The 23,324-nt window shown below is 44.0% G+C and overlaps 1 protein-coding gene across 1 annotated transcript in view; it reads left to right on the forward strand.

Annotated features, from left to right (window-relative positions):
- The window catches only part of LOC126475101 (uncharacterized), a 597,071-nt gene that overhangs the window by 173,649 nt on the left and 400,098 nt on the right, over nucleotides 1-23,324 (forward strand). Inside the window, exon 2 of the mRNA XM_050102679.1 lies at nucleotides 22,655-22,823. Coding sequence (XP_049958636.1) covers nucleotides 22,655-22,823 — 169 coding nt within the window. The remainder of the gene's footprint in view (nucleotides 1-22,654; nucleotides 22,824-23,324) is intronic.

Consider the following 23,324-nt stretch of genomic DNA (forward strand, 5'->3'; position numbering starts at 1 on the left):
GTCTCGGATAAGGCGAAAAAGGGCGTTGTGGAAGAACAGGGATGCCTTTTGAAATCAAAAATTCCTTGATGGCCGTGTGACGGAGGGAACTGTCAGGATGCAGCATCCACTTGTCTGCAATGTACGGTCTCACTCGAGTCACCATTTTTCTTGTCCTTTAAGGGACATGTATGCAAAACACTTCGTTGACAGTTTGTCTATAAGCACGATACCACTACTGTCAAAACAGCAAATCAACATTGTTTTGATCTTTGATTTGCTCATTCGAGTTTTTTGGTCGAGGAGGTGTCTCATTGTGACAGTCTTCACTTCCCAACTTTGTCTCAGGATCGTACTCAAAAATGCAGCATTCATCACTTGAAATCACGCAACTGAAACATTCATCGTCATAGTCAGTTCTCTCAATAGGATCAACACACACGTTTCTTCGATTGCCCTTCCGCTTAGTTGTGAGGTTTTGACACAGGCATTTTACATGTGCAAAACGCCAGTGAAAATTTTACATACGATGAAAGTATTAAAGAACTTACCCATCATCCTTACTGTTAAACGTCGGTCTGATCACACAAGAGCACGCAAACGTTCCGCGTTTTCGTCGGTTTTTGAGGATGGAGATCTCCGTGATTGAGGTTCACCTTCAATGTGATCTCGTCCTTTCAAAAAAGATTTTTGCCAGCGAAAAACTCATGAGGAACGTTCACCATTGGCTTCTCTCAATTTTTTAAAGGTCCCACTCGTGGATGACCCAAGTTTTTGCTATAAATTTCTTTGCTCCCTTTTCGTAAAACACAACAAAAAGACAGTTTCACTGGTGGCGCTCTCAAAAGTGATGTGGTGGCTCTAAGGAGCTGAAACTCCTACTGAGAATCGGGAAGCGAGGAACACACTGCTCTACACAAGTAGCCCAAGAACAAGACAGCTTTGCCAGGTGGTTCGTGTGTTGTCAGTCTCATTAATTCTCTCACACACGTCATATGTGGTAGTGGAAGGAACTGTGAGGGTAAAAACTGTAGAGGGAGACGAAGCTTTCACTATGGTTTCAAAGCTAAAATGATATGTCACAGTAGCTGCGCAGAAATGCAGGGACTATACAGCAGAGAACAGTGCGAAGAGCTGCATCAAATCACTCTTCGGACACAACAGCAACAACAACAACAACAATAATAATTTGTTCATACATTCGAACTGGACTGGTGGATGAGACCTTCCTTCATAGTATTGGCTGTATACTGACTTCACCTTATTTAGGAAACCCTTATTTTTTTGGTGAAGTGCTATTTTTGTTGACGGGGAATGTACGGACTATACAGTTTACATTAATTAGGGGCAGATGTTGGCAGTAGCTGAAACATTTTACACGTACTAATGAAATCAATAAATAACCGTTCAGCCATCTAGAAGCATTATTCGTGAAATTCCGTTTCGGTCGGCTGATCACCAGGTTCATAAAAGTATTCACAGCTTCATGTTAGGCGAAATATAAAATACTTATCGTCGAATAATAAAACCATGCATTAGACAGTGTTATCATATCGTAATATAAATTACGTTGGCAGTCGATTAATATTACGATATGATCATTTGGCGATAACGATTCCGTATTTCGCCTAACATGAAGCTGTGAATACTTTCATGAGCCTGGCAATTATGGTATGTTTTTACTTAAAATCTGTTTACTTAACCTTTAAAAAGGGGATGGGAGGGCTGACCCAATAAAGTGAACATTTCAATTCCAGTGGGTTTATTAGCAACCAAAACAATCTCTCAGAATTTGACAGGCGCCACTCGGGTAAGATTATTTAAGAGACTTACATTACATAAAATCATAAGCACGTTAATAAATCATCTCGCATCAAAATTGACAGAACCCACTAAGGCTGAGTTGGGTTGGGTTGTTTGGGGAAGGAGACCAGACAGCGAGGTCATCGGTCTCATCAGATTAGGGAAGGAAGGGGAAGGAAGGGGAAGGAAGTCGGCCGTGCCCTTTCAGAGGAACCATCGTCCTCCCGAATGCGAGTCCACTAAGGCTGAATTTAATCATAACTTTAACAAACAACTCTAGTTAAGACACATTGAAGACACTTTCAATTTCAGCTTTAACATTACATGTAAAATAACAGTGGACACGCAGTCTCAGCTTTAACACGAATACTGAAAACATTGTTATTAAACGTAAGCTGGGCAATCTTGCAGGGCGAACCTGAAATAATTCAAGTGCCCATTGACTTGTAAGATGGACGTTCACGGCATAGAAAGCTACAACTTTGTACAATGATAAATGTGTAACAGAAGCAAGGTCCAAGCTTGTAAGCCGACGTTTAACCACGAACGGTGGAGCCGACTGAGAGAAATAATACTTGACTTCGAACCAAAATGTGAACGAAGCGAACGCTACCAAACAGGAATACACGAGCTCATACGAAGTCCACCAACCGTAATCCAAACTTGTAATCGAAAGGGAAGCCCAGTGCTTCGGTTGCCCACTGTCTCTGCTCACTGAAACACAGACCACGCCCGACAACAGGAGACAGAAAAACTTGCCTTAACTTTTACATTTCCGCATAACATTGATGTGTTTGCATGTGTGTCATTAAGTTCTAGTGAGTGTGTGTTCTCGGGAGCCAGTTCATTTTCCACTCTTAGTGTTTCGTTATCAAGTGCAGTTTTACTTAAAAGAAGCACTTGGGTGTGAAATTAGTTGTTGTTTAGCCTTTATTTTAGTGTTAATTTCTGGTATACTACAATAAAATTCTCCGTCTCCCTGTGGAATTAAGTAGGGCTAAAATAATCAAACACAAAGTATCCTTTTAACAACAGAACATGGACAAATAAAGAAAAAGTTCATTCTGGCCCTGCAACAGGCAACCAAGAAAAAACATACTAGGTATTTGAGAAAAGGAATGATAGTGACAACACTGCGAGCGATCCGGCAACGCTGTGTTGTTTCACTTGTGCAGACGGCTGTGTTCATCCCTTCCAGGTGCTCAGTCCGTGTTTCTGCTCCATACATCCCCCCCACGTTTTTTTTTTATATCGCCATCAGTGAAGTCGTGTTTTTGTTGCAAATTACGACAATTGAACAGTGGAATTTAGAGCAACACTATGCTATCTAGTTTCGTGTAAAACTTAGGGAATCCACGAGTGTGACCTTCAAAAAGTTGAAACAGGCCTGCGGGGAACATTCCTTATCTAGAGCATAAGTTTTTGCTGGCACAAATTGTTTCTGGAAGGCCGAGAACACATTGAAGATGAACTTCGCTCAGGTAGACTTTTAACTTCAAAAATCTAAGAGAACGTCGAACTTGGGCGCGCTCTTAAGCGATTGTTCCTCCGGGACAAATTGTCACCGAAGTTGATTCGCGACTCCATAAAGTGCTGTGTGCACAACGACCATCTACGTGAAATTAGAAGGAAGGTCAGCGTTGGCCGTAATTTTGATACTTTCTTGACAGCAAAATCGTTTTTCGATCACATAATGATCATCTTCAGTGCTTTAGCGTACAAATTAAAGCTCGTAGTCACTGGTGTCAAGTTATTATCAGTAACCAAAGCTATGAAACGATCACAGTAATATTGCAGACAAGTGGATACTGCATGAGGACAACGCACCATGTCACACGGCCACTTCCTTAACGGAATTTTTGACCTCAAAAGGCAATCTTATTGTTCCACAGACCTCCTAATCTCCTGGTCTGAGTCCTTGTGACTTTTTTCCCCGAAAATGAAAAATATCTTAAAAAGGCATCACTCTGGGACTCTGGAGAACAGTCAAAAGAATGACATCGACACGTTAAAGGCCCTGCCAGCTGAAGCCATTCACCACTGCCACCAATACTTGGAACGACACCATCACCAGCGTGTAGCAGTCTAAGGCATTTTCTTTAAAGGGGACAGTATTCTTGTTTGATAAGAGTAAAAACTTTGGTATGTAAAAAGTCATTGGTTAAATTTCTAACGTACCTCGTAACAATGTAAAATTTCTGGCATTCTGACATCATCAGACATAACACGGGAAAACATGAAATGCCAAAAAAATATTAAAACTTTATCAGTAATGAAACCTCTAACTATAGACTATGAACTGCTTGTAGTGGCAACCTCTGCCACTGAATGTAACAGCAACATCAAATGTAGCGGGAAGAGGTAGAAGGCACCATATTAAGACTCGTCTGAGCTTTCCAAGTGATTTATTGTTTCCACCTACAGTGCCCCCATTCCTCTCGATCTGGCTCATTGGGTCCCGCAATGCTGAGGACACTAATTTGCTGCCTGCGAAACGGTTTGGAGCGGAATGGCTGCCTCAGCGACCAGTGCACACCCTACTGTGAGTCGGCCTTGTATGGCAGCGGAATTGCGGCATCATCAGGATGCCGGCAGTTGACTCGCGGTCTGCGACTCAGCGCCACTCGTTGTGAGCCTTAGATGTCAGCTGCGTGCTTCTCGCCGGCATGGCTAAGATCGGGGTGACAACAAGCGCCCGCGATCCAGTGTGTTAATCTGCGGCCCTCGCATCGGGATGCCTACGGCGTGTGTTCAAAGCCAGGACGACTGCCCGTGGTAGCGAGCCATGGAGTGGCCTGCCGCTGGCTGGTTACGGACTCCACTTCGGTCTCAGAGGGTCGAACCAGATTCCCGCCGTGGACAAGAATGTTGGCGCCCCATCTGCTACTGCGTTCAGCTGGTAGTGTGATACACCCTGTCATCCAGGAGAGCTGCCACACTTGAATGAATCTCGTTAGAAACCCACACCTGGCTGTAACTTGTGCTCGGAATATTGCACAAACCTAACTTTCCCTATCATAAACGGTGGTGTCGCTGCATGCTGTTATCACCGACACACGACAACTAAGACAGCAGCTACTAACAATACTACCAAGCTACCCATGCTTACTCCCAATAGTCACACAATTACTCTGAGACAAGAAATAGGCGCCGGCCGCGGTAGCCGAGCGGTTCTAGGCGCTCCTGTCCGGAACCGCGCTGCTGCTACGGTCGCAGGTTCGAATCCTGCCTCGGGCATGGGTGTGTGTGTTGTCCTTAGGCTTAAGTAGTCCTAAGTATAGGGGACTGATGACCTCAGATGTTAAGTCCCATAGTGCTCAGAGCCATTTGATCCAAGAAATAGGCGCACCACGAAGGAACAACTACCCCAACTGGACGAAAATCGGTAGGTACAATGTACATGTAACATACACAGACAATCAAATGAAAAAAATAGATGATTTAAGAGCTTCAGAACTTAAGCGGGTCAATAACATGTTGATCCACCTCTGGTCCGTTTGCAAGCAGTTATTTGGCTTGACACTGACTGATTTATTGAGTTATTGGATGTCCTCCTGCGGGATATAGTGCCAAATTCTGTTAAATTGCCACGTTATGCCGTGAAAATTCCTACATGGTGGGAGAACACCGCCCATAGTGCTTCAAACTTTAATTGCGGAGAGGTCTAGCGACTTTTCTGGTCAAGGCAGGGTTAGACAAGCCGTAGGAAACTCTCGCCGTGTGCAGATGGACATTATCTTCCTGAAACGTAAGCTCAGGAGGCCTTGCCACGAAGGGCACAAAAATAGGGCGTAGTTTGTCGTCGATGTACCGCTGTTTCGTCAGGGTGTCGCTGATGACAACCTAAAAGGTCCTACTATGGAAAAGACCATGACTACTAGCAGTCGGGCCCTGTGGCAGGGCACAGTCAGTTTGGTATCCCACCGCTGTCCGGGGTGTCTCCAGGCACGTCTTCGCTGATCATCAGGGCTGTGTTCGATCCGGGAGTCATCACTGTAGATACTTACAATGCAGTCAGTAAGATGCCTGCCCACACACGACTGGAGTCTCAACTGCTTGTCTTAATGCTTGCTAAACTCTATCTTGACTAGCAAAGTCGCCGGATATCTGCCCAATTGAGACCGTTCGGAGCAATATGGGCAGTATCCTTCAACCTGTTCGGGGTTTTGACGAGCTATCCCCCCATTTGGACGGAATTTAGCACGATGTCCCTCAGCCGGACATCCAACAACTCTATCAGTTAATGCCAAGCCGAATAACTCCTCACCCAAGGGCCAGAGGTTGACCAATGCGTTATTGGCCTACTCGTTTACTGAAACTATCTCTCTCTCTCTCTCTCTCTCTCTCTCTCTCTCTCTCTCTCTCTCTCTCTATTGAAGAACACATTTTTTCTCAAATTGTTATCATTTGTTTGTCTGTAATGTACTCCACATCTTTAGATTTCCGTCTCATTCGGATTGTTCCTTCGTGGTGCATCTTTCTTTTCTGCAGTAACTCAGTATATAATCAATTCATAAAAACCACTGAATAAACAAGTGTCCACACTTCTAGTGAAAGACTAACAACTTCCGATTATGAAACTTCCTGGCAGATTAAAACTGCGTGCCGGACCGAGACTCTAACTCGGGACCTTTGCCTTTCGCGGGCAAGTGCTCTACCATCTGAGCTACCCAAGCACGGCCCACGCCCCGTCCTCACAGCTTCACTTCTGCCAGTACCTCGTCTCCTACCTTCCAAACTTTACAGAAACTCCTCTGCGAACCTTGCAGAACTATCACTCCTGAAAGAAATGATACCTTCTTTAAAGTTTGGAAGGTAGGAGACGAGTTACTGGCAGAAGTGAAACTGTGAGGACTGGGCGTGAGTCGTGCTTGGGTAGCTCAGATGGTAAAGCACTTGCCCGCGAAAGGCAAAGGTCCCGCGTTCGAGTCTCGGTCCGGCACACGGTTTTAATCTGCCAGGAAGTTTCATATCAGCGCACGCTCCGCTGCAGAGTGAAAATCTCATTCTGAACTTCCGATTAATTTATTTAATGACGTCCATTGCGTGTATTGACAAATTTATGCCTGGTTTGTGTCACAATACGCAATTAGCATGTTTCGTGTGCAGTACCTGCAAACAAGTTGTTACACAACACTGAGACTTCTGTTCAGGAAGGCGTTTAGAAACGCCTACACTAAATGCACATTCGCACATAACACGATCTACGCCGAAGCCGTTCCTTCGTCTCCACTGCAACGATTTGCGTCCGACCTAAGGCAACACAATTCTGTAAGTAGGCTAATGTGAACAGCCGACAGTTTGTAAGGTGCCTCGGCTCCCACTGTGGTGATAAGCTCACTCGCCTTTGCTTATAACACATCGTCATTTGAGTCATGTGACAACGTATGTCTCATTTCAGTATGTAACTACCAGACAGCATTTTAATTAATTGCAAAAAATAACGACCAAGCAATTTACTATAAGAAATTTGCAATAAATGTCTGTTCAAAACTAACTGCACCTTATTACGTTGGCCTGAGAGCGTATTGTAACATTTCGTTGTTTAGTCCTCCAAATTATTGAAGTGGAAAGATTTTTCCAGTATTTGATACATTACCTCCCTACCGTTTCGTGTCACCTGCAGTATGAAGGTGAATCCTGATACTATCGCCAAAGCCTGAGCTATTTAACAGCACTGCGTAGTTAAATGTTTTGAACCTTATGTTCACCAGTAGCCTAATGTCAAAAATAGCAGCTACTGTTAAAGAAAAAACAAAGATAAAACTTGTTGAAAATACGCTATGACTGAAAGTCCCTAATATGAAACATCTTACACATATCCACGTAACTGTGAAAGGTAATATTGGTTCTATACCCGAAATTATTCGTGTAGCTAAACGTTGCACAACTTACCATTTTCCTTTACGTACACTACTTAAATGTACAGACTGTAGAGTTACGACTAACGAGTACTGCACGCATGCACAGATAACACATTTAATTTACGACCTGTGTCCTTACAAGCGACAACACACTTCTGTTTACCAGAGGCTTATCACCACAACGGTGTCCAGCCGAAGGTTCAAAGTATCCCGCGTCTGCAACGCCTTCTGGGACTCAAGTTAACGGCCCTACTCAACCCACCGATAAACTGAACGCGTGTAGGCATTGGGGCCAACCATCACTCCACCCACCAGCTTGTGCCATGATGTAGCACTGTTGTACCAACTTTCCGACTGATGTTAGTCGAACGAGTTCAGATTTCAGAGTGTGGCCGTACTTGAAACAACCGCAGTGGATTAGCCGAGCGGTCTCAGGCGCTTCAGTCATGGGCCGTGCGGCTGGTCCTGGCGGAGGTTCGAGTCCTCCCTCAAGCATGGGTTTGTGTGTTTGTCCTTAGGATAATTTAGATTAAGTAGTGTGTAAGCTTAGGGACTGATGACCTTAGCTGTCAAGTCCCATACGATTTCACACACATTTGAACATTTTCGTACTTCAAACAAACTGTCCGCCATTTTATCTGTAGTATAGGGCGACGTCTGCTTTCTCTCTTCCCCCCCCCCCCCCCCCCCCTTCTTGAAACTGACGTTGGCTAACTGTATATACCTCATGCTAGCTTGTACTAGAAAAACAGTAGAAAGCGGTGATATCTTTGTACACAGGTAACAACAAGGAACGTTTTAGTCTAAATATGGATAAAGCTTTCGAATTAGATTAGACTTCAGTAAGATTCAAAACATCCGTCCACCCGCGATAACTTCTTGTTGTATTGACCTAGAAACGACGGAGACGCTCCGTCCCCGCCGCAGTGGTCCACAACCCCACGACGACTACCGCAGTCCACTTCACCCCTCCGTCGCCCCCACACCTAACCCAGGGTTATTGTGCGGTTCGGCCCCCGGTGGACCCCCCCAGGGAACGTCTACCACTCATAGGGGTTACACTCGTCTGGTGTGAGAGTAATGGTGGTGTACGCGTACGTGGAGAACTTGTTTGCGCAGCAATCGTCGACATAGTGTAACTGAGGCGGAATAAGGGGAACGAGCCCGCATTCGCCGAGGCAGATGGAAAGCCGCCTAAAAACCATCCAGACTGGCCGGTCCGCCGGGCGGATTCGTGACGGGGACCAGGCGCTCCTTCCCGCCCAGAAAGCCGTGCGTTAGACGGCCAACCGGGCGGGCTTAACTTCTTGTTACTTACAAACTGAATGTAAACTAATGCTAAATAAACAGGTAGCACCTGAAGACTGTGTACTAAACTCCGAAATGTGCTGTGGTTAACTAACTAACAGAAACTGTATTTTAGTTTTTTTTTGTATGAAATTATGTAACAGCAGTAGATTATAGACATAATAAATGTTCCTGACGACTCATGAAGAGTATTATTGACCAAACTGCCGAAAGTTCGCTTGCAGGATTTCAGGACTCTGGTTGAGCGATTTCATCTCTCCGTTTAATATTTGCTGCCCATCTCTACGTTAGCTCCTGTCGCTTAGATTCATGCAACTGAAACACACTTCAGACACGTTAAGTCGTATTTCGCTAGACATACTGCAAAGAAAAATTAAACGAGTCACCAACTACTGCAGTTCACTTTCCACACAAACGATTGATTGGCTCCTCAGTGTTCTGATCACTGTCAATATGGCCGCCAAGTTAACGCTGGTTGCTGCAAGGAGCACTGTAACTTGCGTGGTTTCTTTCCCTTTTCTCATTTCATCCCCCTCGCCCATGTAGCGGGCGGCGGGGGGGGGGGGGGGGGGGGAGGAGGAGAGGTCTGGCAGCGGTACAAATAGCCCGCTCTTGACCCAGTAGTACTTAACACTAACTTTGATGCTAAAAACAAAACGAGGAGACTTATGTACTATGTTGTTTAACTCGTGTGTTAGGGCACTCTATGAAATTTAAACTCTTTGCGTTAGTCAGTTGCCTGTGTCTTGGGAAAAAAGAAAATACTGAACATACCAGTCTTTCGGTTGGTGCGAGTGTAGGACCCTATATTCTAAAAGGTGTTCGCTCCGACTAGACAAGACAGCAACCGTTCCACCAGGTTGTCCACTTGGCAGCGACGCCCGCGCTGGTACCGTCTCGCACTCCGACTCCTTGAGGCCTTCAAATTTGCTCTGCCCGGAGCTGTCGTGTCACTCACAGAACACCAAAACATAAGAAGTGGGGGGGGGGGGGGGGCGTGGGCGTGTCATGAAACGGAAGCAGATACCGACAGTAGCGCTCTTAGTAGCCTGGCAGTGAATCTCAAATGCGGGAAAGTATGGTGCGAAAAACCGTATTCTTACTGTGCGATGGTGACATTTTTGATTTATAAATTATGAATGGGCCAGGCAGTCTGTTGGTAAAATGTGAACGTTGAAACGTTACCTTCCAAAATAATATATTGGAGAAATCTCAGTCAAAGACTACAGATCAACTCTCTTAGCTGGAGTTCCTTGTCACGTGAAATTTGGTAAATGACATCATGGTTGCCTTTTGACTGTACAATTGCTTATTTGTAAAAAACTAATATGTCAGTTTCGGCCGTGTGGCCGTTATCAAGTGGAAATAATTGTGCTTTACCAATGTCAAAACCTTAAAATTACCTGACCAGAAACAGGTGGTGGTTTCATTGAACTGTGTTCAAGATTATGACATTATAAATACGTTACTCGTATCGTTCTTAATTTTTGCTCGCATTCGTAATATTGGCTGGGATTAATGATTTCATATTGGTTTTGTTTCATATGAAACTGGTTTTAAAAAAACGTACAAATTTGTGTGAAATCATATGGGACTTAACTGCTAAGGTCATCAGTCCCTAAACTTACACACTACTTAACCTAAATTATCCTAAGGACAAGGACACACACACACACACACACACACACACACACACACACACACACACACACACACACACACGCCCGAGGGAGACTCGGAACTCCGCCAGGACCTGCTGCACAGTCCATGACTGCAGCGCCCCAGACCGCTCGGCTAATACCGCGCGGCAAACTGGTTTCGTTGCACAATATTTTGTTGACTCATGTCTATTTGTTACTGTTTATGAATCTGAGTGTGGACTACTCGATTTAAATGCACTTTAAGTTCATTGTTTGTACTGTACGTTATTTTTGTTTGCAACTCTTTTTCGTACTTCCGCACATTTAATGGAAATTGGAGACAATGCTGCTAGTACATTGGTTTCTGCTAAAATGCATTGTTCGTAGTAGACCTACCTCTTAATGGTGTGTGAACACACTTACATACCTACTGTTGCATTTTTATCATTTACAAGGAGAAATGCTCGTCACTAAGACTACAAACATACTCACCAACGTGTGTGTATGTGGCCGAAAGAACAAACACCATTTTTAATTCTGCAGCCATATATATTATCATCCAAAGGAATTAGACACATCAGCAGCTACTGGTATTGAAATACATAATTGGAGAAAGTTGAATATTTGTGCCTGACGGGACTCGAACGCAGATTTTTCTGTTTCTCGCAAACGTTCACTATAACGGCGCAAATTTTAAACTTTGCCCATTGCTGTATTGCAGTGCCGAATAGCAGCTAATATCTTTATTTGCTGTGGGTCATAAATAAACGTAAATTAAGAGAAAATGAAGTGACGAAGCCAGCTTCAGTTTCATATAAAACAGAAAGAAATATACGAGGGCGTGCTGAAAAGTGATGTCTCAGCATTTTTTTTAATGTAAAAGGTCATAAAGCTTGTTCAATAAAACCAACGTTGTATTGTATTCTATTGAACAGGGGACCTAGAAACGTCAGAGGCTTCGTCCGCGCTGTAGCCCTCAGTGGTCCACAACCCCACAACAGGCTACAGCAAGGTTCGGCCCCCAGTGGACATTCCTCCTCTCCCACCCCCCACCCCCCCCCCCCCCACCCCGATCCCGGGAACCAACTATCACTCTGAAATAAATGTGTGCTGAAAATAACAGAAACATCATTTCTTGTAAGTAAGTTACTAAACGATTTTAAGTTGGTTTCTGAATTGTATCTCCTTTGGTACTGGAAAACGAGTTAATACATGTTAACTTCTATCAGCGTTACCAACCTAATGAAGGGGAAGTAACGTCGGTATCGAGGAGATAAACATCCATACCGCCCCAATTACATTTTCACAAAAAATCAGAAAAAATTGTATGAATCCTAACTGTGATAAGGTATCGCAAGAGCAAGGTACATAACGCAGTGCAACATATATTGCCGAGGGGCTGTTCAACCTAGCTTACTTTTCGCGTATTGTTGGCGTTTACAGCGAGAAATGTAACAGAATGTCTGATAACGAGCTCGCAATATTTTCCCAAATTACGCGAAATAACTGCCTACATGTTGGTTATTTAACTTAATTTTTACTAAACAAGAAAAGGGCAGGAATGTCAATGGCGTGAAACAAGTTTCTTTAGATATTTTTAAAGGTGTAGATACAGTATACAAATTCTTAGGTAAATTCTTTTACAAAGTTACAGAAATATTAGAACAAAACTTGATCATACAGGGTGGTCAGAAACAATCTGAAAAGGTTCTAAGCATGTTGCGAGGTAGGTTCTGCTGAAAAATGTCTCAAGGAAAAAATTTGATACGTTGCGCCGTTGCCGAGTTAATTAGCATTGAAGTTAGCCAGTCCGGCCGTTACGCGCGCAAATTCAAGCAGTCCTCAGAGATGGCGTCGCCAAAGTGTACTTCATTATTGTTTTCCAAAAGTTTGAAAAGAGAGCGATAAAAAAAATTATATATGGGATGGTAGTAAGGATCGAACTCGAACCAAGAGCTGAACAGTCTAGTGGCTAACTTCAGCGCTAATTACCTCGGAAACGGCACAACGTAACGAATTTTGTGTTCTTAACGATTATTTCTCAGAAAAGCCTGCCCTAAGCACCCTTACAAGCTTTTCAGATTGTATCTGGCTACCCTGTAAACGGCATTCCTTGTTTCCCCAACTAATGCAGATATTAATAAATACGTCGTATGAATCAACTCTTGAACAAGCAAAATAAAGTTGCCCGGGGGAAACATGTCATTCTCATTTTCGCTCAACAACATTTAATAAACGGCCCCTGCCATGTACTAATTGCGATCGAGAACACTAATCACACTGGAAGTTTGCTTCTATAAGCGTGCTTGGCCTGTCTCAGCCCATTAGAATTGTTTTCCATATAGGTAGTCACATATGTATCAAGTTTCGTCAAAATTCGCTCCACACACGCACGCACACGTTTTCGGCCTTTTCAGTCTGCGAATTTTCACGTACCTCTTGTGTGTCTAACACTCAAATGCCTTATGGGCATATTGCGTCGTATTCGTATCTGCGCCGTACCTCCTACTGGTGTAAGAAATTGAATAAAAGATTATGATTTTTTACAGCGGAGCTGCGTTCTGGAGCGTCACTAAAAGCACTATCTGTCGATAGTGGCTAACTAGCGATCTTCGGTTTTGGAATGTGGGTAGGGAAGCGTTGCGACAAAAGAACGTCTCCGTATCAAAAACATCAGGAGGAAAAGGCAAACGTAGCTGCGTCTACCACAGGAATTGCCTTTTTGTGCGCTGGGAATGTGCGGCCGGTATCTATAGAGACATTTTTTAGGCTGTCAGATTCCTGGACCCGGGGAGAAGTCCAATAACAGCCCGTCCTGAATCCCGAGTCGAGATGAATTTACGACTCGGTTCGCAGCGCCGCGCGTGCACGCACGTGTGTGTGTGTGTGTGTGTGTGTGTGTGTGTGTGTGTGTGTGTGATGTGCAGAACCAGTGCTCGGAGTGGACGCGTTTTTATAACGCCGCCAATGCGCTTCCCAATAAACGAAAAGAGCTTTCTCGATGAATGTGCCAGTTTCTCCCTGACGCGTCTCTCTGGCAGCGGAAATAGCTCTTATTTATTACAAACTTTGTTCTGTCACACACGGTACTTTTTCTTCGCAGAATGTACGCTCTGCAGGTTATTTATTTACTTTTTCATTCGTTTAGGTATTGACGGTGTAGAAGAGGGAGCAACTATTCCGTCGCAGCGTGCAAAACATATGGCCAGAGTGTTGGTCGCTGGAAGTGCATACCGCAGATGCGCCTATTTCCACTGTACGATGGTGTTTATAAATTACCACACAAGCCTTATTGCTCTCTCCTTGCAAGACTGAAGACTGAGTTCATTATAAGGGAGTTTTTTCTGAGAGGTTAGAAACAATTCTTTCCAGCGGATGAAACAAAAGTAACTTTACAAAATGTTTCTAATCAGTCCCAAAGTCAAGTTATTAACTATTAGCATGTCCTTGAAAACTAAAAAACATAATACTTCAGAAAGTAGTCATGTTTGGAATATTAGTCAGAATGGGCGATGTAGGACAACCTGCAGAACAATGCAGGAATATTTACTCTTACCAGAATAGCACAGAATGGATTGGCCGATAAAGTCCTTTGATACGTTATATGTTTCGGAGGCATTGCAAACATCGTATCAAGCAGTCTTTCAGAGAAACTTGCAAATACTCCCTAATAGTCTTGTGTCCTTTTGCAATATACATATTTTCTTCCAAACTGTTCGTGGGATTACATTCTGAATACAGATTTATTAGTGGCAGCTAGTTCTAATTTACTTTGTCATCCGTTTTCTATGGAAGAAAATATCATTTATATTTATTAGTTGGATCTAACACTTACACCGAGATGTAAAGCAAAAGATAATTAACGTTTGCAGAAGATTCTGGTAGTTAAACGAGGAACATTTAGAATATGGCTCGACTACTGTTCAGATATTAGGATGACGTCTCTATCCTGCAGTGGTTTCAGAGCTGTAACTATTTCGACGAAGCAATAAGGTTTCCCATTAGTACTTCTTCATTCAGAATGAGCTGCTTGAATGACTAAGAAGAACGCAGTGATTGTCTTTAAAAGGGATTGTGTGAAATGGACATTTGCAACCATGCACTCATTTTGTCAAGCTAAGATACTTCCAAAAGCTTCATGTGGAAGGCTTACGTGCGTTTTCCATACGATGAGATCACTAAAAAGTCCTTGTGAGAGGTTATGTTTAATTCTAGTTAATATAAGGGGTACCATACTTCTGTCAGCCTTTCTTCATTTTTCTCTGGATAACGATAACACCCTCTCCACATGCGAGTTGTGCACTTATCATTTTACAGCTGTTAGCTCGTTAAGGTGGACTGTATTCGTCCATGGCTTAGATTGTCTTCTTGTGTTCTCGCAAGTCAGGTGCCGAACACGTCTGTAATTACGTAATACTTACACCGATGTACCGCAGATTATAAGAAGACTGCGCAACTTACCAGCAAATACAGGGTGATTCAAAAAGAATACCACAACTTTAAAAATGTGTATTTAATGAAAGAAACATAATATAACCTTCTGTTATACATCATTACAAAGAGTATTTAAAAAGTTTTTTTTCACTCAAAAACAAGTTCAGAGATGTTCAATATGGCCCCCTCCAGACTCTCGAGCAATATCAACCCGATACTCCAACTCGTTCCACACTCTCTGTAGCATATCAGGCGTAACAGTTTGGATAGCTGCTGTTATTTCTCGTTTCAAATCATCGATGGTGGCTGGGAGAGGTGGCCGAAACACCATATCCTTAACATACCCCCATAAGAAAAAATCGCAGGGGGTAAGATCAGGGCTTCTTGGAGGCCAGTGATGAAGTACTCTGTCACGGGCTGCCTGGCGGCCGATCCATCGCCTCGGGTAGTTGACGTTCAGGTAGTTACGGACTGATAAGTGCCAATGTGGTGGCGCCCCATCCTGATGAAATATGAATTGTTGTGCTTCTTGTTCGAGCTGAGGGAACAGCCAATTCTCTAACATCTCCAGAGAGTGTGGAACGAGTTGGAGTATCGGGTTGATATTGCTCGAGTGTCTGGAGGGGGCCATATTGAACATCTCTGAACTTGTTTTTGAGTGAAAAAAAAACCTTTTTAAATACTCTTTGTAATGATGTATAACAGAAGATTGTATTATGTTTCTTTCATTAAATACACATTTTTAAAGTTGCGGTATTCTTTTTGAATCACCCTGTATAATCTCGTTTCCTAATCCTAGATTCATAATTTGGCGATTGACCATTTTCATCCCTTGCCCGACCTTAAATCGTGCTTGATTAATGGTTGGTATAATATGTACACTGGTCAGCCAGAACATTACAACCACCGACCTGCTATCGATAAAACTTGTCCAGGCGACAGCAGCGTCATCTGGCGAGGAATGACTGGTAGTCAGACACATGCACGGTGCATGTATCAGTGAGCGTGCCGTCAATGTGTACTCGTAGAATGGGGAAGGCGAGCGATCGATCAAAGTTTGACGGAGGGTAGGTCGTGATAGCCCGGTGACTCAGCACGAGCATTTTAGAAACTGCGCGACATGTCGGGCGTTCGAGGAATTCCGTTCCGAAACCGAGGTGGAACCATGTCGAGACGTCGAGACGTCGAGACTTGGTGAGGTCGAGCGGCCACGCCTGATTACAGATGTCGGACGTCGTAGGCTGGCCAGACTGGCAAAACAGGACAGGAGGCGAACTGTGAAGGAGCTAACATAGGACATTAAATACTGGGCGGAATACAAGTGTATCTGAACACACAGTAATCCGAACACTACAAAAGATGGATCTTCGCAGCCGACGACCAACGCATGTGCCAATGTTAACTCACTACATCAGTAGCTAAGACTGAAATGAGCACGTGACCTCCGGCTGTGGACATCGGCGCAGTGGGAGAGCGTTGCATGAATCCCGATACGTCCTTCATCATGCCGATGGGAAGGCGAGAATCCAGGCTAACATTTCCTTGACTCCTGTAGTACGGGACGGAGACAAGCTGGCGGCGGTTCCATTACGCGCTGCGGAATATTCACTAGCTAATCCATGGGCCCAGGGAGGCTCGTGCAAGGCACCGTGACGGCCAGGGAGTATTGCACACTCGTTGCAGACCACGTAAAGCCCTTCATAACTATCATGTTTCCTGATGGCAGTGGTATGTTTCAGCAAGATAATAGGACGTATTGCAAGACCAGGAGTGTAATGGAGTGGTTCGAGGAACACAGTGGCGAGTTGCAGTTGATGAGCTGGCCCCCATCTCACCAGATCTGAACCCGATCTAACACGTCTGGGATGTGATTGAACATAGCGTCAGAGCTCATCTGAATCCTCCCCGGAATTTGCCGGTATTCGGTGATTAGTGTGTGCAGATTTGGTGCCAGCTTATTCCAGAGACCTACCAAAGCCTCACTGCTTTCATACCATGACCCATCGCTGCTGTTTTCGGTACCAGCGGTCGACATACCGGCTGCTAGGTAGGTGGCCATAACGTTCTGGCTGATCAATGTATAATTGACATTGGAACTGCCTTTGGCTGGCGTAATATCGGTAAGTGCCACTATGACAAGTCTGTTGACATTCTCCCTTCACTGATGGCGTAGGTAACAAGGCGCCAAAGCTAACAAGTTAGTGGCCAACGACACCGAACAAAAGTGTGAGGTGAGTCGGTCAAGACAGTAACATTATCAGTAGATTACGATGCAGAAAGCGGCTCGAATGGTGTCAGATCCTAGAGGTATCGTAAGAGGAATCATATTATCGTCTGCGCGCGTGGCGCTCGCAGTGGGTCAGTTGATAACCGTGCCTTTAGCGGGTAACGCCATTAATGAGCCGAGCGCGGCGGTCTGACAGTCACTGTCGAGCAATGTGCGAAGCTGTACGTCACACGCCGCTCAGTCTTGGATCCTACTCAGCTTCGTCTCAGTGTCTTGCTTTTGACTTGGTCTTAGTATATACTGCGTTAGGTTAACGACATCGGGAGCTTTGTACTTGTTCCAGATATGCGTTTTACTGCCTATCGCGAAACATATCGTCGTCGTAACCGCCTGGGCCGGTCGCCGGCATTCACGCAGCTGTGAAATACACTGTTTACGATCCCACTGCTGCCTCCAGCGGGCTGTCTGCTTGCAGGCACGCAGCAGCCGTTTCTAAACAACTTCCGTGGAATGCCACATAATATTTATTTCAGATTACTAGGTCATTTCACTGACGGAAGTGGTTGTTAAAATTCGTCTACGTTTCAAACTTAGTTGTCAAATTTACAATTGGTACGGCACCACCTACACATCTCTTCGTCATTGAAATACAATAGATGAAATTCATCTACCACCAGAAGCGTTTTAAACGACAATCTCTGACGAGCGTCACCACACAAGCCTGCGTTAGTGACCTCCGCTACAGAGGTTATTATCGTTGTTGTGTACATCAGTGCTCGTTGTGTGACAACCTATCCCGGGGGTCGTCTGTTTGCGTTGCTGTAGGTTGTCCTGCAGTCATCTTCAAGCGATTGCTGTAGAACGAGCGTTTTGCTACATCGCATCTCCTTCATACTCCGTTCGCACCCCACGCCTTTCACTCACCATCAGGCCGCACGCCTTGACGTGTAGAGTGATGGGAGAAGCGATCGCTGACTGCTGCACCAGAAGTTTTCGCTTTCAGTGTATCTGCCGCTCAGGTTGGGAGCGGAACTCTTTCGGCGAACGTTGTGACTTCAATCGACAGAGCATTGTCTCTATTGGTCAGACCGTCTAACACTTGTATTTCAACAGCCTTCTTTAGCCCATAAACAGCCGAATTTTTGTTTTCAATCTACTTTTATCGCTGGGTTGCCTGACTGACACACAGAATGGGAAAAAGAGTGTAAAGTAAAAAACAGGAAATAACCTTGACATAAACATTGTACTTTAACCGATCCCCAAATGGGGATCACGGCGCATGGCACACCTTGTACATTTTTTCTATTTTTTTTTTTTTACCAAACAAAGAATTTCATATGGAGTCCCATATTGCACACAGAGCAGTAGTCCCTTGCATTTCTCTTGAAAGTTTGTTTCACAAACGTCTTGGACTCAATCACGTGCGCAGTTCCAGAAGTTCTTAGTTCAACTGCTACACGTGAAATGGATGCTTTCAGCTATCATGGATGTCATTCCCTTTTTGCGTCAGAAACAGCGAATGACTAAGCAAGATATGCCCTTGGCACCATCGTTTTGAACTGGAGCAGTGGAATATTTTCCTTCGTGTGCCAGTAGATATGGGAACAGCTCATTATCCATTGTTTGAATCCGAATCTCACTGGCTTCCAGTACAGGAGTAGCTTCAGACAATGATATCCCTAATACTGAACTATTCGCTCATCAATGATCAGGCTATCAGAAATACCTGAAGCATCATAAAATTCTTATTCAGCATGTCAATCATGGGATGCATTTTGAAAACTTTATCCCTTTCGTCAGTTAACTTTGTATTTAGATGTTAAGTGAAGGTGGAACTTCATTTCCACATAACTTCCGCAGCTCATACAGTGTTCTACGCACGTTATATCAGTGTCCTCATCTTCATTCTAATACAACTGTTCGTTTGGGAGAGAAAGGTACCGATATATTGCTTTCCACTGGATACCAAAGGACTTAGTTAGGGGTTCGTTGGATAACTCGATCACAATTGTTCTTCTGTGTAGAATATCGGGGACTTTCATTGGCAGTAAAGTTCAGTACTTATTCATCAAAAAATTCTTCCAAGCAATGAATTCCGGACTTAGGTTTTAGTGGTGCTACCAAATTGCAGTTGATCCGTACATTTTCTGCTACATCGCGGTAGATTTTACTGAAAGTTGTATCTTTTATTTTCCAGTTAGATTTGATATTAAATTTCATTTTCTTATTGTGATTGCATTTTCCTCGTCGTCCCTGAACTTCCATGTTACCTAGAACATAATCTGGAAGAGGATTTTTCAACAAACTTTTTGTCGATACCATCACAGTCAAACACCTCACCTGCGCCACCTGGAGAGAGCTCGCCTGTATCAGTGGTCTCATTCACTTCACCCTCACAATCGGAAGAAAGCATGAAATTAGGGTCATTTATAATGTCTTACATTCCCCTTACAGAAAGTGCTTTCAGCGACACACTGTGCCTGGGGAGAAAAGAAAAACAAAATGTTGTTTTAAGCAGACCTGCCATGAGTCCCAAATGGGCATCGAAATAAAGAGAGCCCTTTCGACAAAATAAAATAAGTGTTGGACGTAAATAACCGATGAACATCTTCTAAAGCAATTAGACAACATATCAGTACACAGGTCCTGGAAGATATTTGTGTAATAGAATAACTTACGCTATTTTGAAAATGGTCAACTCTTGCAGCTCTGAAAAACGTTTCTTCTTCCCACAGAGAATCCTGCAGAGTTCACACGTTTAACAACAGCTGACTAGCAATCAAAGTTCAAGCCTGACAAAGATCTAGACGACTATGCGAAATAGTAAAAATTGCTGCCAACATAATTACAAATACTAAATTCCGGTTAGAAAGACCTACCAAAACGGCTTAGAAAGCTGTAAAATAGCGGGTTTAATGCTGTCACAGAGTAAGTATGCATGCGCCAAAGATGAGCTACAAACAGCTGTGAAGCGTGAAGCCTTCTCAGTCGAATGCAGCATCTTTGGTGTGTGTAGACAAATCTTGTCCAAAAGCTGTTATTTTGTTTCCCTGGAAAGATAAGTGTAATAATAGAGCACCGAATTGTCGTGAAGTTTCGCATGAAACTTGCAAACTGCTGCTGAACCTATCTTTTACTAAAAGAAGCGCGTGGCGTAGACTGTTTATCATGTACGCGAATTTTTGAGTGGTGCAAGCCTTTCCAAGGTGGCTGAGAAGACTTTGAACGTGATAGATGCCCAGGACATCCTTAAACTTCAAAACCGGATGAAAATATGGGAAAAGTATGCAATCTCTTTCCATCTGACGATCGGTTACAGAAATTGTAGGAATTAACAAAGTATGCGTAAGGCAAATGCTGAACATTTCCACGATCGAACAAAAATAACCTCTTGAAAAAGTTTGTAATGACACTTTGGGTAACATTGAAAATGACCATAATTTCTTGGAAAGAGTGATAACACGTGGCGAATCTTGTTTTTTTTTTTCTTATGATCCAACAACTGACACTCCATGCGTTGGAGGGTCTGAACTTCACAGACTGAGCAAATAAAGATTCAAAGCGATGATGATTTTTTTTTCAATATTCATGTTATTGTGTGTCTTGTCTGGGTCCCTGAACGTTGAGCTATTAATCAACATAACTTCCTTGAGGTTCTTGCTTAGCTCCGTGACGAAATAAGAATAACCGACCCGAATTATGGAAGAACAAGCCATGGATTCCTGGTCAAGACAACGCACCAGTCCATCCCACATTGTCTGTTCAGAGGTTTCTGGCGAAGTACAGCATCCCATTGTTAAACCACGCACTTTATTCGCCTGGCCTAGCACCATGTGACTTTTATCTATTACCTAAGGTCAAATCTGCATTAAAAGTAAATAGATCTCAGTCCGTTGAATCATAGAGAGAAAAAGCGGCGTGCATCATAAAGAAAAGGAACTCGTAGAAGAAAACTACCAACACTGTTTCTATCAATGGAAAATTCACATGGAGCGTAGTAGGGATTAAGGAGGGGAGTGTATTGAGAGTGACTATAACTAAATAAGTATGGTCTGAAATAAAATGTTTCACAGCAAGGATCCCATTATTGGCAAATAAGTGACCACATTCGGATAAAATTCCAATTCGGTTTTACAAAGAGTACTCTACAGCATTGGCCCCTTACCCAGTTTACATTTATCGCAATCTCACATCCAGCGCAGAATCCCAAGCGACTTTGAAAAAAGCGCAGGTGATTCCTGTATATAAAAAGGGCGAAAAAACGGACTCGCAGAATTGCAGTTCGAATATAGCAAAATTTTTTTAAGGCTGGGAAGGTTACGCCCACGAATCAGCGTGGTTTTAGAATGTATCGCTCGTGCGAAACTGAGCTTGCCCTTCTCTCACATGACATACTGTTAACTATGGATGAAAGGTAACAAGCAGATAGCTTATTTCTAGATTTCCAGAAAAGAATTTGATGCGGTGCGCCACTGTAGTTCGTTGACGAAGGTACGAGCATATGAAATAGGTTCACATGTGTGTGAGTTGCTAGAAGACTTTTTAAGCTGTAGAACCCAATGTGTTGTCCTGAACGGCGAGTGTTCGTGAGAGACAATGGTATCGTCTGTGTCCCAGGGAAAAGTGATAGGACTGCTGTTGTTCTCTGCATACTAAAATGAGTTGGCGGAAAGAATGGGCAGCAATCTGCGGTTGTTTGCCGTCGAACATGTGGTGTACGAGAAGGTGTCGAAGTTGATTAACTGTAGGAGGATACATTGTGACTTAGACGAAATTTCTATTGGTGTGGTAAATGGCAGCTACCTCTACATGTAGAGAAATGTGAGTTAATGCGGATGAGAAGGAAAAAGAAACCCGTAATATTCGGATACAGCGCTAGTAGTGTCGCGCTTGACACTGTAACGTGGTTAAAACATCTGGGTTTAACGTTGCAAAGCGATATGATATGAAATGGAATGAGCATATGAGTACTGCAGTAGTGAAGGCGAATCGTCGACCTCGGTTTATTGGGACAGTTTTGGGAAGGGTGGTTCATCTGTGAAGCGGACCACATATAGGACGCTAATGTGACTTATTCTGGGATCTGTACCATCGACATTTTAGAAAATTTAGAGGCAGCTTCTAAATTTGTTGCTGCTAGGTTCGAACAACATGCAGTTACTACGGAGATGCTTCGGTAATCCCTGGAGGGAAGGCGACGCTCTTCTCGAGGAACACCACTGAAAAAATTTAGAGAACAGGTATTTGAAGTTAACTGCTGAACGATTCTACTGTCGCAAACATGCACTGCGCGCAATATGTAGCAGTAGATGTAGGTTTTACAGCCACATCTTTAACACCGTGACGCTAGAACCCGCTTGAGCTGGTTGACCTGCATCGTGTCGTTTATGTGGTTGCAGATGGTACACGGAGAGGGCGCGCGCCCGCTGTGGCTGTTGCTGGTGTGGCCGCTGCTGCTGGCCGCCCCGGCGCTCTGCTGGAGGGACTGGCGCGACAGCGACAGCGACAATGACGTCATGCCGGCCACGGGCGAGCCCGACGACTACAACGTCTCCGCAGCGTCCGCTGGTGAGTCTTCACGCAGCGTCTGCGACTGTTACTGTGTTAGCGCAAAATAACGTGTCTCCGGCGTAGAAACGCTTTACTGCCGTGAGCGCTGGACGAGTCCACGCTGTTGTTCAAAAGGGGCGGTCGCCGCAATTGATTGTCGTCTGCCGACGTCTGCTCTTGCTGCATTCCCGTAGGTATCTCATCACTACAAAGTATGACATCGCAGCCTCAGTGCACCACAGGTGTAAGGAAAATTCTTCATAATCAGACACATGTAATTTATTGCAGGACCTTTAAATTTGGTGGAGGAGACAGGTGAAGAAGCAAAAATCCTATTAGAAAGCGTGCCTGAGAGGGTGGCAGGAACCGCTATCTGTTCCAGTAGCACAATAAAAAGTGAAGGACAAGAAGCCAAACGTACTTAATGTTACCGTCCGTAGACAGAAATTTGGCTCGTAAATTTTACAGGAGGACCAGGAATTTAAAGGAGTATTTAATGGTTTGGATCCAATGAGATTG

The sequence above is a fragment of the Schistocerca serialis genome, chromosome 4 (assembly GCF_023864345.2).
Source record: "Schistocerca serialis cubense isolate TAMUIC-IGC-003099 chromosome 4, iqSchSeri2.2, whole genome shotgun sequence".
Taxonomy (NCBI): Eukaryota; Metazoa; Arthropoda; class Insecta; order Orthoptera; family Acrididae; genus Schistocerca; species Schistocerca serialis.